The sequence below is a fragment of the Hylobates moloch genome, unplaced genomic scaffold (assembly GCF_009828535.3).
Source record: "Hylobates moloch isolate HMO894 unplaced genomic scaffold, HMol_V3 SCAFFOLD_8, whole genome shotgun sequence".
NCBI classification, from domain to species: Eukaryota; Metazoa; Chordata; class Mammalia; order Primates; family Hylobatidae; genus Hylobates; species Hylobates moloch.
Genome location: NW_026652283.1, coordinates 45,230,321 through 45,256,778, shown reverse-complemented (window position 1 = coordinate 45,256,778; position 26,458 = coordinate 45,230,321). Strand labels below are relative to the sequence as shown.

The following is a 26,458-nucleotide window of genomic DNA, read 5'->3' as shown; positions in this document are numbered from 1 at the left end:
CCTGTAAGGTGAGTGACCTCTGTTTTGTCAGCGCTTGCCAATCTGTCCTCTAATTCCCAGCCAGGGTAATGGAGACATTACTTTGTGCTAAAGCAAACCACCAGTTCTCCTAGTGCAGATGTTATGCAGATCCAGGCACTGGGAAAGACAGGTCACATGCGGAGACAGCTCCATAAGTGTCTCTTCACAGATGCAGAGGCACATGAAGGCTACAGGGGTGTTGGCACCTGAGCCACTGTGCTCCAGAACTGGGGCTGGCAGATTCAAGAGGCAAAGATGCCCTGCCATCATATTATTCTTATTCCCCAGCCGTGCCAATAGGGTGGCTGCTTCTGCTTGGTCTGAATTAGGTTTCTTTGGTCAGGTTCCTAAGAGCACATGAGAGGCTGTGAACACCCCAGTGAAAATGATGAGTCAGGGAGCAGAGGTCTTAGGAGTTGAAGGCCAGGGAACTCAAGGCTTCAACTGGCATAGTGGCCCATGCCTGAATTATTTGTGGACTCTGGGGGCTTAGCTTTGTAGGGCTTTGGGAAGGGCAACTATGAGTGGGTGGGATAAATTCTCAGTGTCCCTGGCTAAAGGGTGACACAACTCAGACTTGATAGTTCTGAAAAACTGTTTCTTCCAAAGCTTGCGAGGATGTTGGTTTGGGAAAGAAAGCCAGCCAGCCCAGAGAATCCCGGGAGCCTGACAGGCCTTTTTCTCTGCGATTCTTTCTCGTAGACAGCCCGAGGCAGCCTGTCTCTTTGTTAACAGAGTGACAGCAATGTGACACCATGGAAATAATTACTAACAAATCACGGTGCTGACTGCAAACAGCTCTCTGTCTTCAGAGGCATGTCAGGGTGCATTAGAGCAGGACTGGAGGAGCGGTGCATGTGGGGACTGAGGCACAGCCTGCACTCAAACACTCTCTTCTTCCCCCCACCCTGACCCCTTCCTGTGATATCTAACTTTCTCGCTCTTGGCCTTTCCCGACTAGGTCAGCTAAGGAGCAAGCTGGACAAGTGGCATGTAGCTGGTTCGGCTTCCTCTGGGCAGGTAGCTAGGACTCCCATCTTTGCCAAGGAGCACCTAGGTAGTGATGAGAGCCAGGAGTTTTCCATTATGGGGCCCCTAAAAGGTGGAAGGATGCTCTGTTTTTCTGATTTACTCTCTGCCATTGAGACCAGCTTCACCTGCCAGTAGTTTGGGTTTTGGGGTTACAGAACATTTGCTTCAACTGGATCCAGATTGTGGAGGGAGCCTTGCATCTGTGTTGGCTCAGCTCTGGTTTCTTCTTCAGTTGCCATAGTCAATTTTTGGTAAGTCGACTTTGTCCATTCCCTCTTGGTTAGCAGAATGATTGCTCTGACTGTCGGGACTGTAAATAATGTTCCTGGTGTATGTGGCTGGAGGCAGCGCATGGGGTGGGGAAAGGAATGGAAGGAGGAGCAGCATTCCGGCTCTCTCGCTCGCCCCCTCCCCTCTCATACAATATTTATCCAGGGATGGGAGTCAGATGCAGCGACCTCAGGGGTCACCCAGTTAAATAGCTTCTGAACCTCCCTGCATTCTAATTGCTGCAGTTGTCCTTTGCTCTGGAGACTTCTCCTCCCCATTGTCTGCTGAGGCACACACTAATGGCTGTCCTCCCTGGCCCTGCTGGGAGGCACGGTGGAGGGGGGTGGAGAAGAGAGCTCATTGCTACCTTCCTTTCCCCAGGGATAAAGGAATCTAGGGCCTATTAACAAGTGGCTTTAGCTAGGATGAGCACAGTCCCTTGCCTTCCTGGCCCCCTCCCTAAACCTAGCTGGAGAAGGAGGCCCACGCAGTAGGCTTGGTTGATGGGGCCAAGGGGCTTTACCCATTCTCAGTCCTATAACCAGAATCATGGGACTAGTGATTCCTCTACAGGCTACAGGAAGCCAGGGGACAGACCCTTGAATGCTCAGCTGATGAACGTCATCCTGTGTTCCCATGGTCCCACACACAGGGTTTGGAAGCTTCTCATGAGTGATATTTCCTGTTGAAATTTGTTGCATTTTTCCCAAAGATTGGCCAAATGCAAAAGTCTGTTTGGTCCCCTGGAAGTTGATTTAGATGATTGCTTGTGGTAGCAGATGTGTCCCATTCATTGATTTAAGAGTGGCATGTGCTATACATCTTCACGCGGACCTTTCAGTAAATATCAGTTACCCTCCACTGCAGCTCTTCTCTCCCAAGGAATCCTGTTGGAAATTGCCATTGAAGGTGCTGACCCCAGCATATCCCGGAAGTGCTGGCATTCCGGTAGTAGCCTAAAGTCAGCACCTGTTGAGAGCTGCTCTGGGCCCTGTAAGTACTGTGCTGGGGACTATGGGGACTGCCAAGTGATCAGGACAGAAAGACCAGCACGCCTATACCTAATTATAGGGTAAGTAAGGTAGAGTATGAAAACACTACAATGAAGGCACAAAACAAATGCTGTGAGAATCCAGAGGAGCACTGTAGAGAGATGGAATGGTAGTATTTTTTTTTAGTAGTAAACTTTTTTTTCTTTTGAACAGAATTTTAAAGTCCAATGTGAATCTGGTTGAAGATGGGGAAAAGCCCTACCCATTCTTCCTCTCCCATTCTTCCTCCTTTTCCCCCGGTCCATGAAGTAGCCTGATGTTCCTCCTTAGAACCCTAGAACTCCATGGAGCACACTTTAAAAATCACTAGCCTATTCTAATGCCCGCCCAGAAGTCTTACTCTGTATAGGACAAGTGCTTATACCTCTTGAAGGTGTCAGGGGAGCTGGAATCAGGGCAGAGGAGACCAGCTAGAAGGTTAAGGGTACAGCTGTGTCTTGAGTACCTATATGAGAGCAGAGGTCAGACTGCAACCCAGATCCTGAATGCTAGGAGGATGCCTCTCTGCGGAGCCTCCAGAGGGCATCGTAGGCCACACAACGGCAGTTCAGGCATAGGGTCAAGATGGCCACAGGCCAGGGGAAGACTGTAGTGGGATGAGCGAGTTATCTTGGAGACAGCTCAATCTGCTAAGGAGCTCCTGGTTTCCCTGGCCAAAAAGAGAATAGCTTATTAGCTGAGGCACTGACCAAAGTGTCTTGGAAACCTCCCATCACTTGCTCAGCCTCCTCTCCATACCCACTCCCTACTGGGGCTTCTGCCATTCCATCTGGGAAAGAGAGCTCTGGCCAAGCCCTGGTGGCAGTTCCAGCACTTCTACAGTCATGACAGGTGGGGCACTGTGCCTTTCCCTGATGAGTCGCCATGGAAAGGACGCTGGAGAGGCACTTGTCTTATTATTTCCCTAGAGAGGGGCTGGGGAGATACAAGTTACAGAATTTTAAGGACTATTTGTGGCACTGGGGAGGTGCTTGTCATACGGTTCCACAGCGTGTTTGTGGCACTTGTATGCTTCATGTGGTCTCCATAGGGAAGAAATGAGGGATAGTTGGCAGATAGGCTAAAGAGCCATGGAGCAGGGAGGCGCTATGTGCATACACAGTGCCTTTTGGAGACTTTGAGCAACTTTGGCACTAGGGATTTGAAGCTGGTTTTCCTTGGGAACGCCAGCAGCCTGGACCATGGAGCATCCCTCTGCACTGCCTGTGTTGTGGTTTCTGTTGGGAACTCTCCAGAGCAGCATGTCTGGGAACACTTCCAGCTGTGCCGCCAGACCCAGACGCAGGTGACGGCCTTTCGTCTGTACTATAGGGAAACCAAGAGGAAATTAAATGTCATTTGCCCCCTGCACAGCAGGTCGCTGCCAGATCAGACACTCCTGCTCAGAGCTGTGTAGAGGGCACCCGTGGGAGGGCTTATGCCTGCAGCCATGTCCTGTGAGCTGTGGAGACTCCCAGGTGATGGCCTGGCTCATTCCCAGGGCTTTCTCTGCCCGGCTGGGTTCACCCTGGCCTGGAGCCCAGCCTAGTGCTACATGGCAGCTGTGGCCCGTGCCAGGCCAGAGGTGCGTGTGTACCAGTAGGGGGAAGTGGATGGGAAGGGCAGAGCCTGGGAGTAGAGGACACACGGGACAGTGAGGTGATCAGCCCTTCCTCAAAGCAGCTGTGTGGCATTGTGGAAAGAACAGGGCTTTTAGAATGAAGAGACCTAGTTTCGATTCCTGGCTTTACTGCTTTCTAGTTGTAGGGTCTTGGGAAAGTCACATTCCCACTCTCATCCTCCATTCCTTTATCTGTAAAATAATAAGGAGCTCTGGCTCCTGACATCTGTGGGGGAAATGTAGCTTCCTGTTAGGACTGGTGCCAGAGTTTCTCACCCCACCTCGCCTGGCTCTGGAAGCATGGCCTGTAACCCCTTGCCGTGGGGCCTCACTGTGAAGTGAGTGAGCTGAAGTTGGTTGAGGTGGGGTGGGTGGTAAGTCTGGCCAGGAAGGCACAGCTGGTCATCTCTCCCTGCCTCAGGCCTTTCCTTCTTATCCTAGTCCTCTCAACAAGGCATCCCAAGGCCTTGATGAGATGCGTAAGGGTAATGGTGGCAAGACAAAGTGAGAGGCTTGCCAAGGTCACCCAGCCTCACCTTGGGGCTCAGCCAGCTCCCTCCAACCTCATGCTTGCATTCTTCTCCCTGTTTGAGAGGACAGCGGGGCTTGCCCCACCCCTTTCTGCCCTTGAAGTCCTGGTGGTAGGCCGTAGTTCTCAGCTCTGCCATGACGTTTATTAACAGGGCTTTGGGAAAATATGTTTTAATACCGCCAGAGTTCTCCCTAGAAAACCCCCCAGCCCCCAGCTCACCTCCATCTGAAGCCTGGCTGTTGGTGGTGAAATTCATTAGTGTTCCCTGACAGGCAGTGGCGACAGAGGCGCTCGCTGTCGGCTTCCCGCTCCCTCGCTCTCGTGTTCCTGCTTCACGCACACTGATATTTAAAGCTGATGGGCTGCTTATAGACTTCTTGTACCATGACAAGTTTGGGGAGGGGGTTGGGGAGGAAGAGACAGACAAGGAGCCAGCTGTCATGCTGATATTTCAAACAGTACTCTTCTCCTGACCCTTTGCAGGCTCCAGCAAGTGTATCATCTTCCTGAAGCCTGTGGTTGGAATTGTAACCTGCAGCCGTCCCAGAGGAGGGGGGCAAGTGTGGGGGCAAAGTGGGCTGATAAGTCAGCAGTGCATTCCCTCTGGGGCTGTGGGCAGGCAGAGGAGAACAGAGGGACCGCATGTGTGCATGCACGCACACTTGCTTGAGCCTGGGGAATTGCAGCTGAGTCTCTGAGTGCCTTCGACATTGCCCTCCCACCAGCAGAAGTGAGATGGCCACTTCTCAGTAGTCACTCCTGCAGTGACCATTCTGTGTCTGCTATGGTTATCTTCTCAGTGGGCCTGGAAGCTTTCTCAAGAGAGAAATCAGGTTCCATTAGCCTCTGTCTGAGGGTCCTGGGTCTCAGTGATACTCCTGAATATAAAGTGGTCGGTTGAGGTAGAAAGCTCTCTCATTTTGTGTCTGGCCTGGGGTCTTGGCTTTTGTTCCTTGGTATTTGTGTGCTGATTCTTTGGATTTGGAGAATGAGTCCCAAGGTGCTTCCTCTATTCATAACTCCTTCCCTCAGCCCAAGCTTCATGGAATTCGTTTTGCAGCTGTGGAGTGGTTCTGGAACTTTCCTTTTTCCTGTCACCCCCAGCAAGCGTTCTCCCGTATCCTTTTCCTGACCAAGGCACTGTCTTGTCAATGCAGGTGGCCTGGAAGCATCTCCAAAGGCCATTGCAGGTTTGGTCTCAATCGATCTCCTTATAGCCAGAATCCCTTCTATGAGGCCTTATTTGTAAAGCATGTTACCCTTGGTTGGCTCCTTTAACCCTCACAGAGCAGGGCATGGAGGTGAAGTCACTTACCCCAGGACACATGGTCATTTGACCAAGTTATCTTAGTGTAGTGGAGCCGTGGTACTGGACAGGGGTTGAACCGCATGCCTTACCATCAGGGGACTTTGATGGGGAGAATGAGTCCCAAGGTGCCTTCTCCATCTGTAACTCCAGGTCCTGCAGTAGGCGAGGTCACTGGGGAAAAGGCCAGGCTCCTCTCCTCCTTGCTCTTTTGCCTTGTCAGTGCCATCAGTGCTGTCACTGGCATCCTCAGTTTCAGGTGCAGCAGTGTGGGACTCTCTGTCTGAGGGGTTATTCATAAAACAACCTGAACATCTTCTGTTGGAGGTGGAGCCAACCTTTTTTCTGTGTAGGCTGAAGTGTATTATTGAACTGTCAAGGACCAGCTTTGATGTGATCTGCTCCTATAGTATCCCCAGCCCTCCCCAGCACTCTGTCCTGTAGGCTTCTAGCAGGGGTTTATGGCCAACCAAGGGTAACATGCTTTACAAATAAGGCCTCATAGAAGGGATTCTGGCTATAAGGAGATCGATTGAGACTAAACCTGCAATGGCCTTTGAGGATGCTTCCAGGCCACCTGGGCAGTGCTTTTCTCTTCCTGTTTTTGCTGGTTCCTATCCTGGCTAAAGGCACTGAGTGCTAGGCCTGCCATGCTGTGTCTTCTGACATGGTGCATCTTGCAGGTGAGATAGATACTAACCAGCTTTGATAAGTAGGAGGGTCATGCATTAATTTTTTATACATCAGCAGTGGCCAAGTGAGTGAATTCAATTATGAGTCTGCCTTCTCTCTACCCTCCTCCGCTCAATGTGGTAGTTCAGAGCTGAGACTAAGGAACCTGTTGAAATGAGAAACCCTTATTTCCTAGCTTGACCCCCTCACTAATTCGGGTTAAATTGCTACGCTGTTGCAGTGGTGACACGTTGTGTCTGCCTCTGTTTGTATAAGAGGATGCAGTGGGGGAGGAAGGACCAATTTGTGCAGAGATAAAAGGTGTCACGGGCAGATAACTAACGTCCCAGTCTCGTGCCTGCTCTCATTGTTGCTCAATTTGCTCCGTGTGTAAGCTCAGCCTTCCCCTCTTTCTTCCTTCCCTCCCCTTGGTCATATTTTACCTCGATGCCACAGTGTAATGATGCCCTGCGTAGTGGGGGAGGAGATAGGCACCTCTGGCTGACAGCCCTTCCTGATAACCAAATTCCAGCCCATCCATCACTAGCTACTCTCCTCAACTTGAGGAAAAGTGATCGTGAAAGGCGGGCCGTTTATCACCCGGGGTCTGTTTATCTCCTCTGGGTGGGGGAACGGAAAGAGGAGAGACAAAGAGCTGTGTCCCCAGCTAAGTGCTGCCTTGGCTGGAGTAGCCTGAACATGTTGGATACAGACTCACATCATGCTGCCCGTGGAGGCTCTGACTAGATAGGACTCCCTGACTGGGATCCAGTGGGAATGGGCCCTTTCCTGAGGCTCAAGACTTGGAGAGAAGCATAGGAAATCGTGGCAGTTATGAGCTGCAGGTCCGCTAGGGACAGCGTTCTTTGAGAGTGTATTGGAATGAGCAAGTGTGGCAACTCTGCATGGAAGCAAGCCCACCCACCCCTCACAGGTGTCCCTGTGGCAGGATCTTCCAACTGGCTGGTTGGTTGGCTTCTACTGGCCCACTCCTCCTGAAGCCTGGGCCTTCTGTGCCTCCATGGTCCCATGAAGACTTTGAAGAAGACAGAGCCTCTCCACACTCCCCCATTTCTGCATATCACATGGGATACAGTAGTTTGCTCCTGCAGGCGAACAGTATGTGCCTATCCTGGAGCTGGTGGGCACCAGGACTGCCAGTCCACATCACTCCAAGATCCAGGTCTCACAGCCTTTCTTGAGAGGGAGAAAGGAGCCAGGGAGGCCTCTAGAGTCTGCTGGTCTCCCTCCTCTTCAAAGGTTTGAGTCTGCTAAATGTGAGAATGACATGCATCTCCCTGAGTTGGGTCTGCCCCTAAGTATTAAAGAGATGAAAGCATGGAAGGCAGAGTGTCCGTCGCCTTTTCCAGCATGGTGCCTGCTCTTTTGCTGGTCCTGGCTGTTGGCCTGTCTGCCAGTCTGTCCAGCAGACCTCCATGGATGTGCAGCTTTCCTTGCCTCAGCCTAGCAGCTCTCCCCCAACGTCTGCCTCACCTAATCTTCAAAGCTGAGCTCCCGCTCACAATGGCTTCACCATGGCCATACCCATTAGCGAGGGGAGTGTTCCCCTAATGAGCTACTCCCCTGCCTTGGCTGGCGCCGGGCTAGCCACACCTGTTTGCCATCAGGGCTGTCTCGGCCCAGCCAGTGTGGCTCAGTTGCAGGTGGTAGGGCTGAATGAGGAGTGGGGTGGGGAAGGCTGGCTCCTTTTGCTTTGTGCTGTGTGCTTATGGGGATGAGGGGCAGTTTCTTAACACCCCTGTTTCCTCTGTATTGTTCTCTTCTTTCTAAGCAGGGGGAATGCTCTTTGCTTTCTTTCCTGTTATTCAAAAGGAGTAATAAAGGAACTTGAGTATCTCATCTCTTCTCATTTTCCCTGGGTAGAGTAGAGAGGAGCCGGTTAGGGTCTGAGGGTAGGGCTTGTTAATCTTTTCAGGTGACCCTGAGGGGCCAGTGTGGTAATAGGATCACATGATAAATGCCAAGGGCGGACCCCCTTTCTGGCCTTAGACCCATAGTCTTTGGAAAGCAATCATGTCCCTTGGTTTAGAGCCCACAGGCAGGACTGGGGGACCCTTCCTTAAAGGGGCCTCTTGCATTCATGAAGCTGAAGGAAGTTTTGATTTGGTTGAAAAAAATCTCATTCCTTTTTATGGCCTGGACATAATTGGCTCTTTTCTATTGGCCATCAGTGATGTCATTCCGGCCCTCATAAAGAAGGGGAAATCACACCTGTGGACTCGGTGCATAAAATTTCATTGGGCAACAGTAATAAGCATGACCAGATGATGTTTGGGCAGTTGGGGAGCATTGTGCCCAGTGAATCCAGCTGCATGGAGACCTGGGCACCATAAACTTGCCTGCACGTTCGTGCCCTCAGGCAAGTCCAGGGCCCACTGCCAGTGGCTCTTTTCCTGGGATCACGATCTGGTAGGAATGTACAGCATTCAGACCCTTTGTGCCTGGGGAACTGTTTTTTTTTTTTTTTTTGAGAAATTGGTGGAACCATGTACCCACTGATACCCACTGACCTTAGGCTCCTAAGAACCTTGAACCCAGGTGTGACCTTGAGCAGTGACCACTATGCTACCTGCTTCTCTAAGGCCCAGGCTTTGCCTTCCCAGGGACTGTAAGGAGCCCTGAGTGTATCTATACAGCTTATGCCTGTGCAGTCAGAAGCTTTAGGTTCCGTTTCTAGTACTACCCTTGGCTTGTTGTATGATTGAGCAAATCCTTTTCTTCTCTGAGCCTCAGTTTCCTCTTTTGTGTAAGGGATGATGACCACTCTAACCCACCTTCCTCACAGATTTCCTATCTTGATCCTCTCTAAGCTGGGGTAGGATGTGTGATAGAGATGTGTAACTGTCTTCCCATGAGGCACTTGCAAGCTCAAGTTCTGGCATTTGGCCCTATGTCTCTCATGAAGATGGGGCTGGGCCCTGCTACATTTGTACAGCTTGTGTCTTGGAGTCACAGGGCTGGGATGACCCAGAGGACTACTCAGCAACCTGAATGCCTGTGAGTGAGTCTACAAACTGCATGTGTAACTGCAAGTGACTACAGCCCCTGAGTAAGAATTACAGTGCCTAACCCCCATGTGCATCAGTCAGACATGGGATTCAGAATGGCACTCAGGACTGCTGCTGAGCCGTATCTCAGGCTGAGTAGCCAACCTGACTGCCTGGTCTGTCCTCAGTGTGGCCCCTCTGGGATAGGTCCTCCTCTTGCTTGATAGGCATCATCCTACTGACCTAGACTCTTCCTAGACAGTGGAAGTGCCTACAGCTATGTCTACCCTTAAATTCTGCTAAAGAGAGAGCCCATCCCTCTCCCAGGGCTAGCCAGGGCCAAAAGGACTCCTGGCCTGTGTCAACTAAAAGAATCAGAGAGTGCTGCAGTTGGCTAGGGGAGAATAAGATCAAGGCTCCCTGCCTTTTGCTGGCCAGTCCCCCTGGCTTATTCCTTTGTAGATTCTGCTGCTTCTGGTGGCCCCCTTCACTCATAGACCTTAATGTGATTTTTCTAAAACAGCTGAGTTCAGCAAGCATTTTCACAAATACCAAGGATAAGGAACATGAAAGAAAGATTGAAGGAAATATAATTATTGTCAGATTACAGTTCTGCTTCTTAGGCAACCATATTCTAGCTCCTAAGGCTACCTTTCATCCTTAAAAACCTTGCCTCATTTCCTCATGTTCTTGGTCCTTCATCCCACATGGGCACATATATCTGGATACCCCTTCATCATGTTGGCCTCAGCCAGAATTTCCCTTCCAGGAAACTGACCAGTTGTAGTTAATGTCACTGTGCCACTTGGATGTTTGAGAGTAACCTGTTCTTCAGGTGAGATATCTTGGGTCTTATAAAAGTAAATCCTTACTATACACTGCCTGAAACAAAGGGATCAGTTTTCTATTACTATCTGTCAAATATCTGAAAGGTAATGGAGGGAAGCCTGGACTGCCTTGAACTTTCTGGAGTGGAATCAGTCATCTCAACTGGATTCTTGTAGCCAAACTTTCTAGAAAAGGATTTTGCACTTGTAATCTCCACTGTCTTATCTCTCACTCTTCCACACTTTGCAGCTTGCCTTCTGCCTCCCACACTCGGTCCACTGATGCCCTTTTCACCAAGATTACTTGTGACCTCCTCGTTACTAAATCCATTGGGTTTTCCTCAGCTGTCATCTTGCTTGACCACTCTATGGCAGTTGACACTAATGACTTACATTTCAAACTCAAAAATCAGTTCTATATATTCCAGAAAGGGGAAGCACGCTTTTATCACAGTTTAGGTTGACTGCAGGTAATATGAAGTGGGGTCAAAAGAGCATGTCTGATCTTAGGTGTCTAATACCCTGAGAAAGGTCTGGGGCCTTGCCCTTTGGGAATGGGGATAGGTTGGGTAAGTCCTGACTCATGGCATATTGTCTCCTGAGGAACTCTTGAAGTTGATAAGGATATGTGGCTTGGAGAAGGGAACTCTGATGGAAGCTTTCTGGACTCTCAGATCTTGGAAGGGTTCTGTGAGGAAAAGATGGAAGTATTGTTCTCTGTATTTTCTAAAGACATACTTTGGACCCATGGGTAGAAGTTACAGGGAGACAGACTAGTATTTAAGGAAGGATGTTCTAAGAATCGAGTCCAAAATTAGATCTGGCCACTTCATGAAGTGAGGTCCTTGTGTGTGATGATGGTCTGATGGAGGTAACCTGGTTTCATTTTAGCTCAATAAAACTTGCAAGGCATTAGCCTGGGCCCTCTGCTCACCTTGCTCTATTCTGTTCCCCGGGTGATCTTATTTACTCTCCTGGCTTTAATTTTACTTATGTTAATGATTACATTAATAATTATATTAATGATTTGACAATCCATAGTCTTATTCCAGACCTCTCTTCAAAACTAGATATCCAGTTGCCTCTGAGACACCATTCCACTGCCAGATATCTTCTAGGCACCTCAAACTAGGCACCTCAAACTCAGCAGACATCGAGTGCTTATTGCATATCAAGTATATATCTAAAACTGCATTCCCAAACTCATACTTCCTTCTAGTGGCGTACTAAAGATGGGGCAGGGGAGCAGTTCTCCCACAGTTTGGGCAGAAAGTGGGTATGCTACAGGTAGAGCATTTAAAAATAATAATAAAATTGACCAAATGCTGGCTTGCTCCAGATGTCACATAGGCTCTCCATGCCACTGCTTGCTTCTTTGGATCCATCTTAGTGAGTAGCACGAAGCTAGCCAAGCAGAGGTCTACTGCTTTCTCACTGGATCCCACATTTCATTTAGTCACCGGGGCCTCCTTTACATCTTAATGTCTGTTCCTTGATCACCATCTTTTCCACTACTGTTTCTCTCTGCTGGCTCCTACCCTGCTCTTTTAGTCTATTATTTTTGCTGCCTCTAGAACAATCTTGGTAAATCACAACTCATCAGAGGCTCTCCATTGCCTGTGGCAAAGCTTTTCTCTTAAGAATAAGACTATGATCTTTCCTGGCTGATATTTCCAGTATTGTCTTCCTCCATCCTTGCATATGCCCCATACTCCAACTTAAGGCTGTTTTTTGTCTTTCTTTCATTGCCCATACCTCTGAACAAACCGAGCCCTTTATGGACAAGAGTTACATCTTACTTTTTGATTCCTAAGTTCCTGACCCTTGTTAAGCATCAATGCATGTTTGATTGAATGGATTTGTCTGAGTAAAACCATCACCAGCTAGAGAGGGAGATAGTTGATAAATTCTAATTTAAAGAAAAAAACAAGAACAGACCCTTGATTTAAATTCTGACCTCTTCTTATCCTTCTACCTGCCCTCTACTCTATCTGAAACAAACCTGTAGCCAGAGGCTTAAATGTGAGCTGAAACCCCTGCTCATCTATCTCTAAATCATATACTCTGCCTTTCTCTCCTCCTGTCTTGTCTGTCTGTCTCTCTGCTGTAACAAAATAACAAACCAGTGCATATAAAGAACATACACTTTGGAGTCAGACAGAACTGGGTTCAGTTCTTGGCACTATCATATTTTAGCTGTGGGACCTTGGGTAACCTCTCTAAATCTCATTTTCTCATCTGTAAAATGTAGACAACAGTACCTGTGTCTCAGCATTGCTTTGAAGATTAAATGTGAAAATATAAGGTGCTTGGCATACTGTAAGCCATTAGGGAATAGTGGCCTGCTGCTATTATTTTGCAAAGAGTTCTTGGGCTCTCACACTTGGATCTGAGGGCTAGAGCTGGAGCCCAGTGTCCATGGTGCTGGAGGTGGGGGTCCCTTTCTTTGGTGGGGTGGGACCCATGGCTAATGGATTGACCTTTTGAGGTCTGTCTGTCTTGTATGCTCTGTTGGACTTCCCATATTAAGACTTCATACCTGGGACATGGATGCGCCCAACTTGTTCTCTCTTCCCTTTTTTTTTGTAGGCTCCCAGGCCAGTGCCAGTACTTGGGCTTGCCAGTGGCGGATTACTTCAAGCAGTGGATTAATCTGAAAAAGGTACTGTGTCTGAGCCCCAACTGGGTGCTTCCCCTGAGGCACAAGAGCCTCAGAGCTCCCGTCCTTTGCTTTCTTTTCTTATATCTGTTCTCCCTCTTTCTTTTTGTTCTTCTCTTTTCTTAACCTCATCCTTTTCCTTAGCTAATATGCACTGAAATGTGGTTATTTCTGACAGTGGAGAGCTGCTTGGGGACCCGGCTGCTGGGCAGATTATGACACTGCCCTAGTTGGTGTCCCCCAGACATGCAGAGAAGGCCCAGTTAAGGAGATTTTGGGGTCTCTTGCTCAGAGCTGAATCTGTGGGCAGAGCTGGCTTGTCTCTAGGAGAGACATGGCACTAGCTGAGCCTCTGGGAAAGTATTCTCCTTTGTTATCATCATGAATGTGGCCTCTGACCCTCCTAACTGGCCCTGATACATCACTCTGGTTGGGAGGCAGAGTACATTTAAGTTGGCTTTGTTCCTGCCTTGCTCCAGGAGAGCCTGGCTCATGTGAGGAAGAGCCATGGAAACTAGAGTCCAATTCCCTTTGGACATGAGGGCGGAGACTGGAACTTATGTAGCATCAAGCACCTGGGGAGTTGGCGCTCAGGCTACGGACTGGCAAGGACCCTGTGTGGCTACGATAGTGAGCCCTGGCAGAGAATGAATCACTTAGAAAACTGTACTTTCCTAGCAGAGTATTCCTGCTCTAGAGGGATCCTTGCTCCAGGAGGCCCAGTCCACTAGGGAGACTCACCCCCATAAATCATTCTGACCTAAGGGCAGCAGTCCTGGAACAGCCTCAGGAACCTCATGCTACCAGTCAGGGGAAGCTCAGAGAAAGGAGAACACACCGGGAGTCAAGGTAGTGGCTCCCAGGGGGCTTAGAGAAGAGAGAGGTCAAGGAGGGTGAGGCTAGGTATGGCCAGGATTTGAGTCTTGACCTGGGCATTCAAGGAAGATGGGATATGGATAGGAGGAGGAGAGAATGCTTTCTTGGCAGGGAGGGCAGCATGCTTTTGGTGTGTGTGGGGGCTGGAGCCAAGCAAACATGTGGAGGAGCAGTGGAAGAGAAAGCTTTATAAGTATTTGTGCCACACTGACAATGACCTTGGACTTAGTTCCATGCTTTGTGGCATCGTTTGTGAAGTCCTTTGCTTTCCACTGGTGGACAGGTGCTTTGCACTTGGCTTGTTTGCAGTTTGACTCCTACCCTCCTCTCCTGCTGATCTCCCATGAAACTGGGCAACTGCTGCTTACTACTCCTCTTGGGCTGAAGAAGCTAGGCACTCCCCTAGCTTTGGGCCTTGCCCTGTGGCTTGCCTTCTGTCTGAAATGTCCCTCAGTCATCTTCATCAGACATATTCCCTGCCCTGGAAGATTCAACTCAGGTATCACTTCTGCTGAGAAGCCCAGCAGTCAGTCTCTTGCCTTTAGGTTCCTTGGCACTTGGGAAATCACTTATCTCAGTTGAAACTGAATCCATGTGTATTTCCTTCCAGACATGGCCATCTGGATCACAGAGATGAAGTCTGGTTCTTCTCTGTGTCTCCAGTGGCTAGGCCGGGGCTGGGTATAGAGTATGTGCTCAGTGAGTAATTGCTGGCTGACGGATTCATCTTTGAGAACTAGTTCCATAGAGGTCCCCCAAGGCAGAGCTAGGCATGTGGGTGGGGCTAGGCATGTGGGGCTAGGCATGGACCCCTGGAATATAGCATACCGGCTGTCAGAGCACATCTGAGGCTGCTTGCTGGCCTCAGCAAATGCAATGTGAAGGCCCGGCCAGGCGAGGCAGGCGCTGACCATGAACAATTACCCTGTGAAGTTCACTAGACTTTTTGGTGTATGGATAACTCCCTGCCTCCAGGTTCCTTGGCAGAAAGGCAGGAAAGCAGCCGACCCGTGTGGTAACATTATCACTCAGGGCCACCTTGGTGCTGCTGGCCCAAAGGGTGGGGGTAGAGGCAGGCTGCCCAGAGTCTGTTCAGTTTGGTTCCCCTGCAGACTGTGCTGACCTGAAGAGGAAGGGAATAGGTACAAGGCGAAACTGAGGACTCTCTTCCTGGTTGGCCTTGTGATTTCCTTGTGTGAGGTAAGCTGAGCATGTCTGGGAGACATAAGGGGTCTAACCCCTTCTTCTGCACTCCAGCCACTTTGTATTGCAAGTGTGCTTAAAGCCCCAACAGGAGAGATGACTTAACTCTGGACTTTAGCTCAGTCCTTACCAACAGCCATTCAGGACATAGAGGCTGCTGAGTTTGGAGGCCCAGGGGCATGGTACTCTTTCTGACCTTTATGCTGTGTGACTTGGTGCAGGCTGCACTAAGATTCCTGCTAAAAAAGAGTAATAATAAAAGCAAAGCCAGAGAGGTCATTGCCAAGGTTGCAGGAATATTATGTAAAAGACTTACTCCATGCCTTGTGTTCCCTGTGTGACCCAGGCTCTGGTTCTCTGCAGGGTCCTCTCCTGTCCTTGATCTTACTTTGTGTTTCCCCCTTCCCTTTCTTCTCTCCTCCTCCTCTGCTCCCCTAGCAGAGCATTACTCCTTGAGAAAGGTGGGGAAGGTCCTGGTCTGCTTGGTCACCTGAGACTTGCCTAGTGAGTGAGCAACTGGGCATGAATTCACCATGCCTATTTCCTAAGACCTCTAATCTGAGAAGAGGCAAAATGTCTTCCAGCTGCCCTTACTTCTCCAGAAATGGTGTGGGTTGCATCAGGAAATAGGAACTTTTCAGTGGCCAAGTTTCCACATCTCCTGCTGCCACCTACTTCCCCTGTAGCAGAGTGGAGCAGGCCCGTGTTTGCTGACATTTGGAATGTCATTGAATGATCTTATATTCTTACTGAGCTGTCATCTTAGAGAGGACTTGGGGCCCTGCTCCCAGCTCCTTCCAGGAGATCAGAGCTGTCACTGAGGGGCCTGAAGAATACACACACACACACACACACACACACACACACACACACACACGTACGTGCATAAATATACACATGTATATGCATGTGAATGCATACACCCCAAGTGAGTATACTCCAAATTGCATGTCTGTATCCATACATGCATTCATGTATATGCACATATTCATATAAGCAGTCACCTGCAGAAATATTTGGAGGCATACCCAGACATGAAGGTGTTTATACATACATATTCATAAAGTATAAAGATACATGCACACAGGTAAACATATATATGTATATATCTTCATCAATAAACGAATGTGTGTGTGTGTGTGTGTGTGTGTGTGTGTTTTGTTTTTGTTGTTTTTTTGAGACGGGGTCTTACTCTGTCACCCAGGTTAGAGTGCGGTAGTATAAACATGGCTCGCTGCAGCCTTGACCTCCTGGGCTCAGATGATCCTCCCACTTCAGCCTCCCAAGTAGCTGGGACTACAAGTGCCCACCATTATGCCCGTCTAATTTTTGTATTTTTTGTAGAGAAGGGATTTTGCCATGTTGCCCAGGCTGGTCTCAAACTCCTGGGCTCAAGCAGTCCGCCCTCTTCAGCCTCCCAAAGTGCTAGGATTGCAGGCATTAGCCACTGTGCCTGGCCAATAAACAAATATTTTGAATGCCTTCTGTGTGCCAGGTACTGTGTGAGGGCCTGGGGATATAAGAAGGTGGATGTTGAATAAATAATTTTAGTTGCATTGAGTAACACTAAACAGTTCAGAGTCATGCATCATATAACAAGGAACTAACTTAGTAGCGTGGGGTCAGAGAATAGTTCCCTGAGGAAGGATGTCTAAGCTGAGACCTGAAGAATGAGTTGAAATTGGCTAAGCACAATGTAGCATGTGGTGAGACCCTGAGGTGAGGAGAAGCCTGGCAGCTTCCTGAAACTAGAATGTAAGTTCTAAGAGGAGAAAGAATTTGTGTCTTTTGTTCACTGCTCTACCCCCATCGCTCCGAATAGTTCCTGGCACACAGATGTTTAATCCTTATTTGTTGAGTGAATGAATGCCTAAAACGTAGTGAAGGTGGCAAAAGGAGAGTGGCATGAGATGAGGCTAGAAGGAAGTCAGGAGCCTATAGACCACACTTTGATTTTGACCTTGATGTTTAGGGTAAGAGGAAGCTGTTAAAGGGTATTAAATATAAGAGGGGCATCATCTGATTTGCATTCTAAGAAAGTTCTCTCTGGCTGCAGTGTAGAGGGAGCTAAGAGCAGATACAGGAGACCAGTTGCTGGTTTTTCTTAATAGGGCTATGTTTGGCATTTTTGGGTGGGACAGATCATTGTGTGGGTGACATTGCTGAACTTGTAGCATCCCCAGCCCCTGTTGATTGAATACCAATAGTGCCCCTCCCCGAGTCATTGTGATAATAAAAAATATCACCCTGTATACATTTCTAGTGGCCTGGACAGGGTGGGAGTGGAGGAATACTGGTCCTTGGTTGAGAATCACAGAATTAGGCTGTTTCTGTGGTCCAGGTGAAGGATGGTAATTACTTGGGTTGAACTGATAGCAGTGGAAATGTAGAGAAATGGGCCAATTCCTGAGTATTAAATGGTATAGTCAGTTCTGCTATAATGCAACAGAGATTTCTGAAAATCACCATGCTAGAGAAAGTCATGCAATAAAAATTCAGTTAGTGACACATAAAAGATAGGAATCTAATAAAAATGGTAGCATAGTTTTACACATTAAATGCTTAAGAAATACATAAATACCACAATAAATATGGTACTTTACTCTGTAAAACCCCAAAGTTTGCTTATAGAAATGGGCATGAGAAGGGTTGCAGCTTGTGAGTTATTATGAAGTAGTGGAAGAAGATCATCTGAAATCAGATGGAAAATTGTAACCAGATGAATGTGGTCCATAACGTGGTGATCTAGGTGGCTGGTAGATGTTTAAGATGTGTGCACGTATGTGTTTTATATATTCCCACCCAGCCCTGTTCAGTGAGGTTCATCTGTGTTTCATGTGTTTATCTAGTGTTTCTTGTGAACAAAATTGCACATTAACAAATGCAAAATTTGTGTTACTATAAATTGTTCCCAATACATCAGTTGCATTGGACAAATTTGCTCTTTCAAAGAGTATTATAGTAGCACTGATTGTATAATAAACAGGAAATGGTGATTGGTTGTGAGGGTTGAGGATGAAGGAAGAGACCATGATGACCCCAGGATTTATGATTTGAGCAACTGAGTGAATTGGAATGAGTTGACTGAGATAATGGGAGAAGGAGAAGTTTCAGGATTGGAAAAGAAGATGAAGTCATTGTGGGGCATATGTGTTAAGATGCTTTTGAGACATTGAGGAGGCAGTTAAGTACATAGGTCTGGGGCTCAGGGGTGAAGCCTAGATAAGAGATACAGATTTGAAGACCAGGCATGGTGGCTTATACCTTTAATCCCAGTGCTTTGGGAGGCTGAGGTGGGAGGATCACTTGAGGCCAGGAGCTCAAGACCAGCCTGAGCAACATAGTGAGACCTCATCTCTATAAAAACATTTAAAAATTAGCCGGACTTGGTGATGCATGCTCATAGTCCTAGCTACTTGGGAGGCTGAGGCAGGAGGATCCCTTGAGCCCAGGAGTTTGAGGCTGCAGTGAGCTATGATTGTACCACTGCACTCTAGCCTAGAGTGCAAGACCCTGTCTCAAAGAAATAAAAAAAATTGGCAGCGTTATTGGTCTGCGATTGATAATTAAAGCATGGAAGTGGATGAGATTGCCAAAGAAGAGGGTATAGGGTGAGAAGAAAGCCTAGGATAGAACACTGAGAAATACCAACATTTGCGAGATAGAGAAGGAATAGTCAAAAATAGAAAGAGAATATAATAAATAGTCCTGAATTACAGATTGCATTTTGTGTGCTAGACCTGTGTTTTCCAACATAATTTCCACTAGCCACATGTGGCAGTAGATCACTTGAAATGTAGCTAGTATGATTGAAGAACACATTTTAAATTTTATTTAATTTTAATCAATTTAAATTAAAAACTTTCTTAGCCAGATGCAATGGCTCGTGCCTGTAATCTCAGCACTTTGGGAGGCCGAGGTGGGCAGATCACCTGAGGTCAGGAGTTTGAGACCAGCCTGGCCAACATGGCAAAACCTCGTCATTATTAAAAAAATACAAAAAATTAGCCGGATGTGGTGGCAGGCGCCTGTAATCCCAGCTACTCGGGAAGCTGAGGTGTGAGAATCACTTGAACCCGGGAGGCAATGGAGGTTGCAGTGAGCCGAGATTGTGCCACAGCACTCCAGGCTAGGCAACAGAGCGAGATTCCATCTCAAAAAAATTAATTAATTAAAAACTTTCTTGAAAAATTTTATGTTTAGTACAGCCTGAGTTGGTGAATCTACATTTTAAACTGTTAATTGTATAAAATCTAAATACAGATTAAGTATTTCCTTTTTTTTTTTTCCTGAGACAGTCTTGGTCTGTTGCCCAGGCTAAAGTGCAGTAGCATGATCTTGGTTCACTGCAGCCTCTGCCTCCTGGGTTCAAGTGATTCTTGTACCTCAGCCTGCCAAGTAGCTGGGACTGCAGGTGTGTGCTACCATGCCAAGCTAATTTTTGTATTTTTAGTAGAAATAGAGTTTCGCCATGTTGGCCAGGCTGGTTTCCAACTCCTTGCCTCAGCAGTCAACTTGCCTCGGCCTCCCAAAGTGTTGGGATTACAGGCGCGAGCCACTGCACTTGGCAGATTAAGTATTTCTGATGAAGATTTAGCATCCCAATTGAGATGTACAGTAAGTGTAAGTTACACATCAAAGACTTGGTATGAAAAAATGCAAAATGTCTCATAATTTTTTTTATTGATTACATGTGAAATATTTGGATATACTAAAATAAAATGTATTATTAAAATAATTTTATCTGTTTCATTTTACTTTTTAGTGTGGCTGCTAGAAAATTCTAAGTTTCATATGTGGCTCACATTATATTTCTATTGGACAGTGCTGTGCTAGACACTATGGTTATGTACCTACATTGTCTAGTCCTCGCAGGACCCAGTGCAGTGGTTGCTATTATTTTTCACATTTTAAGGTTGAGAAAACCAAGGCATGGAGCAATGATGAAACTTGCTCAATGGTTTCACATTAGTACATGACAGAGCCAGAACTTAAATTTAGTTTTGCTAAATGCTGAAGAGACAGAGTAAAAAAGTGATAGAAGAAGAAAGACCGTACGAGTGTGGTACTGCAGAAACCAAGAAAAAGTGTTTCAGAAGAGGAGTGGTCAGTTCAGAGAGGGCTACACAAGATGAAGACTAAAATTTGAGCCCTGAACTTAATAACAAGAGTGGCATGATAGGGACAAGAGCCAAATTGGAGTGAACTAAAGAGTAAATGAGAAATGAGGAGGTAGAGAAACTTCAACTTTTTCAGAAATGTTGCTTCGAAGGTGAGAGAAAGGACAAGAGCTGTGGTGGGGCAAGTGGGGGTTAAAGCGGGTTTTGTTTTTAAGGTAGAAGACATGTATTTTTCTGTAGGATCTATTAGAGAAGGAAATCCTGTTGAAGGTACAGGAGGGAGAAGAAGCCAGTAAGGGAGGCCTCTGAGGAGGTGAGAGGAGAAGGGATGGAGAACCTAGGCTCTCGAAATTGGCTCTCTTTAGGAGGAAGGTCCGTGCTTCTATTGGGACAGGAGGGAAGGAGAGGAAGATGGGCACAAATGGAGGTAGGTAGGCTTGTAGATTTGGTGGCAGCAGGTTGAGGTAGTTACCATCCTATGGCTTTTATTTTTCTGTGTGAAACAGAAGATGAGTTATTTGCTGATCACTAATAGGGAAGGGCTGGGAGGGTTTGCAGGATTGCCGTAGTTCTAGTAAAGAATAGATGTGTGAGCTGACTTGAGAAGAAGTATAGTAGGATTTCTATGCAGTGTTGAGGATCCAGTTGAGGTTGATAGTATTAATTCATTGTGGAACCACTCTGTTCAATTGTATGACTTTTCTTTATTGGACCTCAGCTGCCTGGTTGTGGGCGTGGAGAAAGTAGACATTTAGATTCATTCAGGGTGGAGATTTTCCTCAGGGAGGTTTGATGAAAGGGATAGGTAATTGAAAATATTGGTAAGACAGCAGTTGGCAAGATGGATTATGGGATCTAAGCTGGATGTTGGGGGGAAAGAAGATAGCAGGGGGTCTGATGGATATGGAAAAAGTAAATAAGTACCAACAAAATGAGGAACTGGTATAGTGGATATAGTTTAACATGCCAGATGGAAGGATTAAAGATTATGATTAGAGAATAGGTGTCTGAATTAGTGATTTCAGGGATGGGGCAGTTCTAGGTGTTGGCAGGTTCCAAAGTATGGCCATGGAAGTGGGTAGCTGATGTTGAATGGAAAAGAATGTTGTTATGAATAAGGAATCAAGAAACAGGATGGATGAGACCTCTATAAGGATGTGAGTATGTGTATGTATGCATGCACACATAAAATATGTTTACCTATTGCATATGCATGGACACATATGTATAAATGTAATACAAATGCATACCTACACACACAGCCATGCAAGCCTGTGCACACTGCACATACTTGCAAATTGTGTGGTATTCCTTCTGACCCCAGGGCCTGATAGGGTGGTGCTATGGTTTGGATGTTTGTTCTCTCCAATCTCATGTTGAAATTTGATCACTAATGTTCGAGATGGGACCAAATGGGAGGTGTCTGCATTGTGAATGAATAGTTTAATGTCCTCCCTGGGGCAGGAGTGGGGGATGTGAGTGAGTTCTCATTCTGTTCATTCCCAAGAGAGCTGATTGTTAAAAACAGCCTGGCACTTCCCCCTCTGGCTCAACTTGCTTCCTCTTGCCGTGTGATCTCTGTACAAGCTGGCTCCCCTTCACTTTCTGCCTTGAGTGGAAGCAGCCTGAGGCACTCACCCAGTGCGCAATCTTTAACTTTTCCAGGCATCAGAATCATGAGCCAAACAAACATTTTTTTAAAATAAATTACCCAGCCTCAGGTATTCCTTTATAGCAACACAAAATGGACTGAGGGAGGTGGGCTTCTAGGGAAGCAGGCAGGCAGCCTTAGGAGGATTCTGAGTCAGTCCTGGCAGACAGGGCTCAGCCAGTCAAACCCAGCAGCTGTAGGGATAAGGGCCACCTAGAATTTAACAGACCTGGCTATATCAGGGTATGAAGATTGCTGCTCCACTTTTCCTCTGCCGTCCGTACACTATGCCTTGCTGCAATTTCTGGGTGCTCTGAAGAGGAGTGGATTGGGACCAGCTCTTAAAGAAAATCTTGGGTCCCTCCGAGAAACATTCTGTTTCTCCCCCTCCCCCGGGAGGGTGCAGCAGGAGAAACTGCCGAAGGGAGGGTTGATGTCTACGATCGAGTGTGACTTTTCCTGACCTTGGAGCATTCAAAGTCCCAATCAGTGCAGTAATAAATTAAGGGCTTATGGAGGAATAAATTCTCGGCCTTAATGAAGTTCTTTGCTGGGGGCCATAGCAGGTCAGCAGGTCGGGATGATGCAGATTGGAGGCTTCAGCAAGTGGACTGAGCTGGCTGGGAAGTCATCAGGAGTGAGGGGATCCAAAACCCTGCTAGTCAGTTCACTTTTGGGGGGCTGTGGGGATTAAGCTGCTACAGAAGCTAGGACTCTATAGAAGGGTGGCTGCAAGGTGCCGGCCACAGAGCTCCTCTACTGGGGCTATTCAGAAGCTAACTTGGAAAAAAGAACAAACAAAAATGAAAACCAAGAGAGGTGTGAATAGCTAGGGGCTCCGCAAGCTGTTTGTTTTATTTTGGAGAGGGGGAGAGTTTGCACTGAGGGCAGTTACTTCTGGGTCCCTCTGAGGTCAGAACCAGACTGGGGCTGTGATCTCAGTCTTTGGCATCATCCAAAGTGCAGAGCATTGTCCATGGGACAGTGGGCAGTTCTGGGCTGGTGTCCTGATGGGAATCAGCTCTGCAGGCCAAGTAGATCAGGGCCTTCGTCTGTCTTTGGGAAAAAACACACGCACAGAGCACTAGGTATAGATGAGGCAGAGGTGTGAGCACAGGCGTGGGATAAGAAGAGAGCGAGTGGGAGAGCAGCCCAGAGTGCTTGCTGCTGGGTTTGATGCTGGAAGCCTGGGAGGGACCAGTCTTGGGGGCTGGAGGCTACTGAATTGTAAGCTGAAACAAGAATCTGAGCCATGAGACTCCAGATCTTGAGCTCTTTCCCCTTTCATCCCATTCTCTGCAACATCTGCTGTTGGGGTAAGCTCTTGGAGTGTAGTCCAGAGACAGAGGAGGGAAAGTGCTGTCTTTGGAGTCAGGGGCTGCCGGAGCTAGAGGGAATGTCTCCTTTCTTCCCGTCTCCCTGCCCCCATGGTGTAGTGCCCAGCCTGGGCTTTTCCTTTAAATATGTCTTACAGCTGTCTGAACTCTGAAATTTCTTTCACTCCTTCCCTCGCCTTGTTAACATGTGTTGCCTTTGGGGTAATCAGGGAAAAAATATTATGTCCTTTTACAATTACCGGGTTTTGGAATATTAAAATGTCTCGCTGCATCGGCACTGTTATTTTGATTGGTATTCTAACCTTTGACTAGCCCATAAAGCGCGCCGCTCCTGAAGCCAATATTGCAGGACTGAAATTTAATTCCGAAATGATTCCAGATAATAGGGAGACAGATAATATATGCATGAAGGATATTATGTTTGGACTAACTGCAGCAGGGCCAGGGCTGGGGAGCTGAATAATAGCCCAGAGTGAGTTATAATCTGTGGGACAGAAATGCCTTACTGTCAGGGCCAGGAGAGGAACTCTTAAATCAAAGGCACAGGAAAGGGTGTGATTGCAGGGTGCTTGTTTTGACAGGAAGAGCACCAGAGCCAAGGGTAGGTATCGAAGGCTCTGCTCCATCTTTTCTCTTGAGCAAGATACCAAGGCCCTGGATGATCTAGCTCGTTGCACCATTCCTATCTCCACATCTCCTGTCTCTCCATAACATTCCAGCCATATCAAACTTCTTGTTGTTTTTCACATATACATGACTGTCTCACCTCCCCTTACATATACTGTTCCCTTTTCTTACATTGCCTTTCCCATTTTAGTGTGTTGGGAAACTCCTGTTCATCCTTCAAAACCCTTGTGGGTGATGCTTTCTCTGATGTTCCCCCACCTCTGGTAGAAATAGTAAGTCACTTCCTCCTTTGTATGGCTTCAGAACTTTGTATTGAGTGTATCACATGCTTTTGTAATTATCTGCTTACATGTTTTTGTTTCCCGCTATACTGTGAGCTCACTGAAGTCAATATACCACTCATCTCTGAATTTCCAGTGCATGGCACTGGACCTGGCACATACTAGGCATCAACAAGCATTAATTGAATCCACACTGAATCTTGGGCTAGACTGATGAGCTCCAGAGTCTGGATGCCTATTCTTCTGCTGGAATTCCCAGACAAATAAACTTAGAGAAATGAAGAAACTTGCCTAAAGGCACATAGCCAGGAAGAGGTGAAGCTAGCATTTGAACCCAGGTCAGTGTGCTCTTTTCTCCAGACCATGTGTCTTAGGGAAGTGGGCAGGGAAGGAGTTAGAGGTTAAGGTAGGAAAGACAGAAATTCATTGCCCTGACTCCTTCCTTCCATAGCCCAGGACTTAGGTCCGCTTTGCTGGAAGCTGCATTAGTTCTTAGCATTTATGGGACTCAGGTCCCAGAAGGGATTGTGCCTCCTTTTGCTGCTGTTGACCTTTGGACAGTTATTCCATACAGAAGACATTTCTTGATTGTGAGTTTGTAACCTCTTGATTGTGAGTTTGTAATCAAGAATCAGGACAGTACCTTGGGGAAGGTACCTAAGTGTGGTTTTGGAGAGCTCTTAGAGAAGTAGGCCGGCAGAGTACAAGGAGCTCTTAGCAATGTCAGAAAACGCCACAGACATTCCCTTGCTTCTTCAGGACTTGGTGGAACTTGTATTTTGGGTATATAATGATAAAGTACATAATGGAAAAAAAAATTATAGTAATTTTTTTTTAACGTGGATTTGTATTTTATTTTATTTTATGTTATTTTTTGAGACAGTCTCTTGCTCTGTCACCCAGGCTGGAATGCAGTGGCATGATGTCGGCTTACTACAACCTCCGCCTCCCAGGTTCAAGTGATTCTTATGCCTCAGCTACCAGAGTAGCTGGGATTACAGGGGTGTGCCACCATGCCCAGCTAATTTTTGTATTTTTGGTAGAGATGGGGTCTCGTCATGTTGGCTAGACTGGTCTCGAACTCCTGGCCTCGAGTGATCCACCCGCCTCAACCTCCCAAAGTGCTGGGATTACAGGCGTGAGCCACTGTGCCTGGCCTGTATTTTATTAATTACAATATTATCTGCAAAAACCTGGAAAAATAGTATGGCTGTATGTGAGATTTACCCCCCTTTTAGTCTTCAGGTGATACATGGTATATACGCTGAGTCCTGGGGAGGTGGGATGTGGCTCACAGTTAGAAACCACTGTGCAAAGGAAGAGCTTTGGAGCCAGAGGAGTCTGGCTTGGATTTCTAATATTGCTACTCATTAGCTGTGTGATCTGGAGCAAGTCCCTCTCTGAACCTGTAAATGATGATTAATATCTGTCACACAGAATTTAGGCTCTGGAGTCAAGTAGACCTGATATTGAATCTTGGCTCTACACTTACTAACTGTGGGGTTTTAGAAAAGTCACTTAACTTCTTTGAGCCTTGGTAGCTCCCTCTATAAAACAAGAAAAATCATATCCACCTTCTAGAGAGGATGAAATGGTAGCACTATGCCCCTGCCCTTCCCTTGCCCCTGGTACTGGCCACTGGAGATGAGATGACTAGGCTACCGGGAGAAGAGGAGTCAGGGGGACAGGAGATCCAGGTGGACATACAGGACATTGTGGGCAGGAGCTAGGAAAAAGAGACTCTCAAAGCAGAGTTCATGTGAGCATTGACAAGGATGAGCTTAATGATGTCCTTGGACCAGCTTACCCTCAGCTCACACTGAGGGACAGAGTCGATCATCTCACACCCTTGATTCCAGCTGCCATCAGCATGCCTGGCTGGACAATGGACTACAGAGGCACATTCACCTTAGGTCAATTCCTGGCCTTATCATCTACCTGTGTTATGATCTTGGACAAGTTACTTACCTTCTCTGAACCTTGGTTTTTTTCATTTGTAAGGTAGAGATAATTAATAATAATAATAAAACCAGGTGCTGTTCTAAATGCTTTATATGAATTAACTCACTTAATCCTCAAATAATTCTAGGGAGAAGTTCTATTATTAGCCATTGTACAGGTGAGGAAACTGAAGGGCAGAGAGGTTCATCACCTGGTGAGTGATAGAGTAAGTATTTGAATCTAGGCAGTAGACTCCAGAGTCCATGCTCTTAACTGCTTTACTTTGTTGCTGCCAGTGCAAAGGAGGGAGGAGTCTTTTTTTTTTTTTTGAGATGGAGTCTCGCTCTGTCACCCAGGCTGGAGTGCAGTGGCGCGATCTCGGCTCACTGCAAGCTCCGCCTCCCGGGTTCACGCCATTCTCCTGCCTCAGCCTCTCCGAGTAG

The 26,458-nt window shown here is 47.2% G+C and overlaps 1 protein-coding gene across 8 annotated transcripts in view; it reads left to right on the top strand.

Annotated features, from left to right (window-relative positions):
* Positions 1–26,458, top strand: part of ERI3 (ERI1 exoribonuclease family member 3) — a 133,060-nt gene that overhangs the window by 55,874 nt on the left and 50,728 nt on the right. For all 8 annotated transcript variants that reach the window (XM_032160609.2, XM_058443386.1, XM_032160603.2 and 5 more), the window contains one exon: positions 12,910–12,982. In XM_032160609.2, the coding sequence (XP_032016500.1) occupies positions 12,910–12,982 (73 nt within the window). The remainder of the gene's footprint in view (positions 1–12,909; positions 12,983–26,458) is intronic.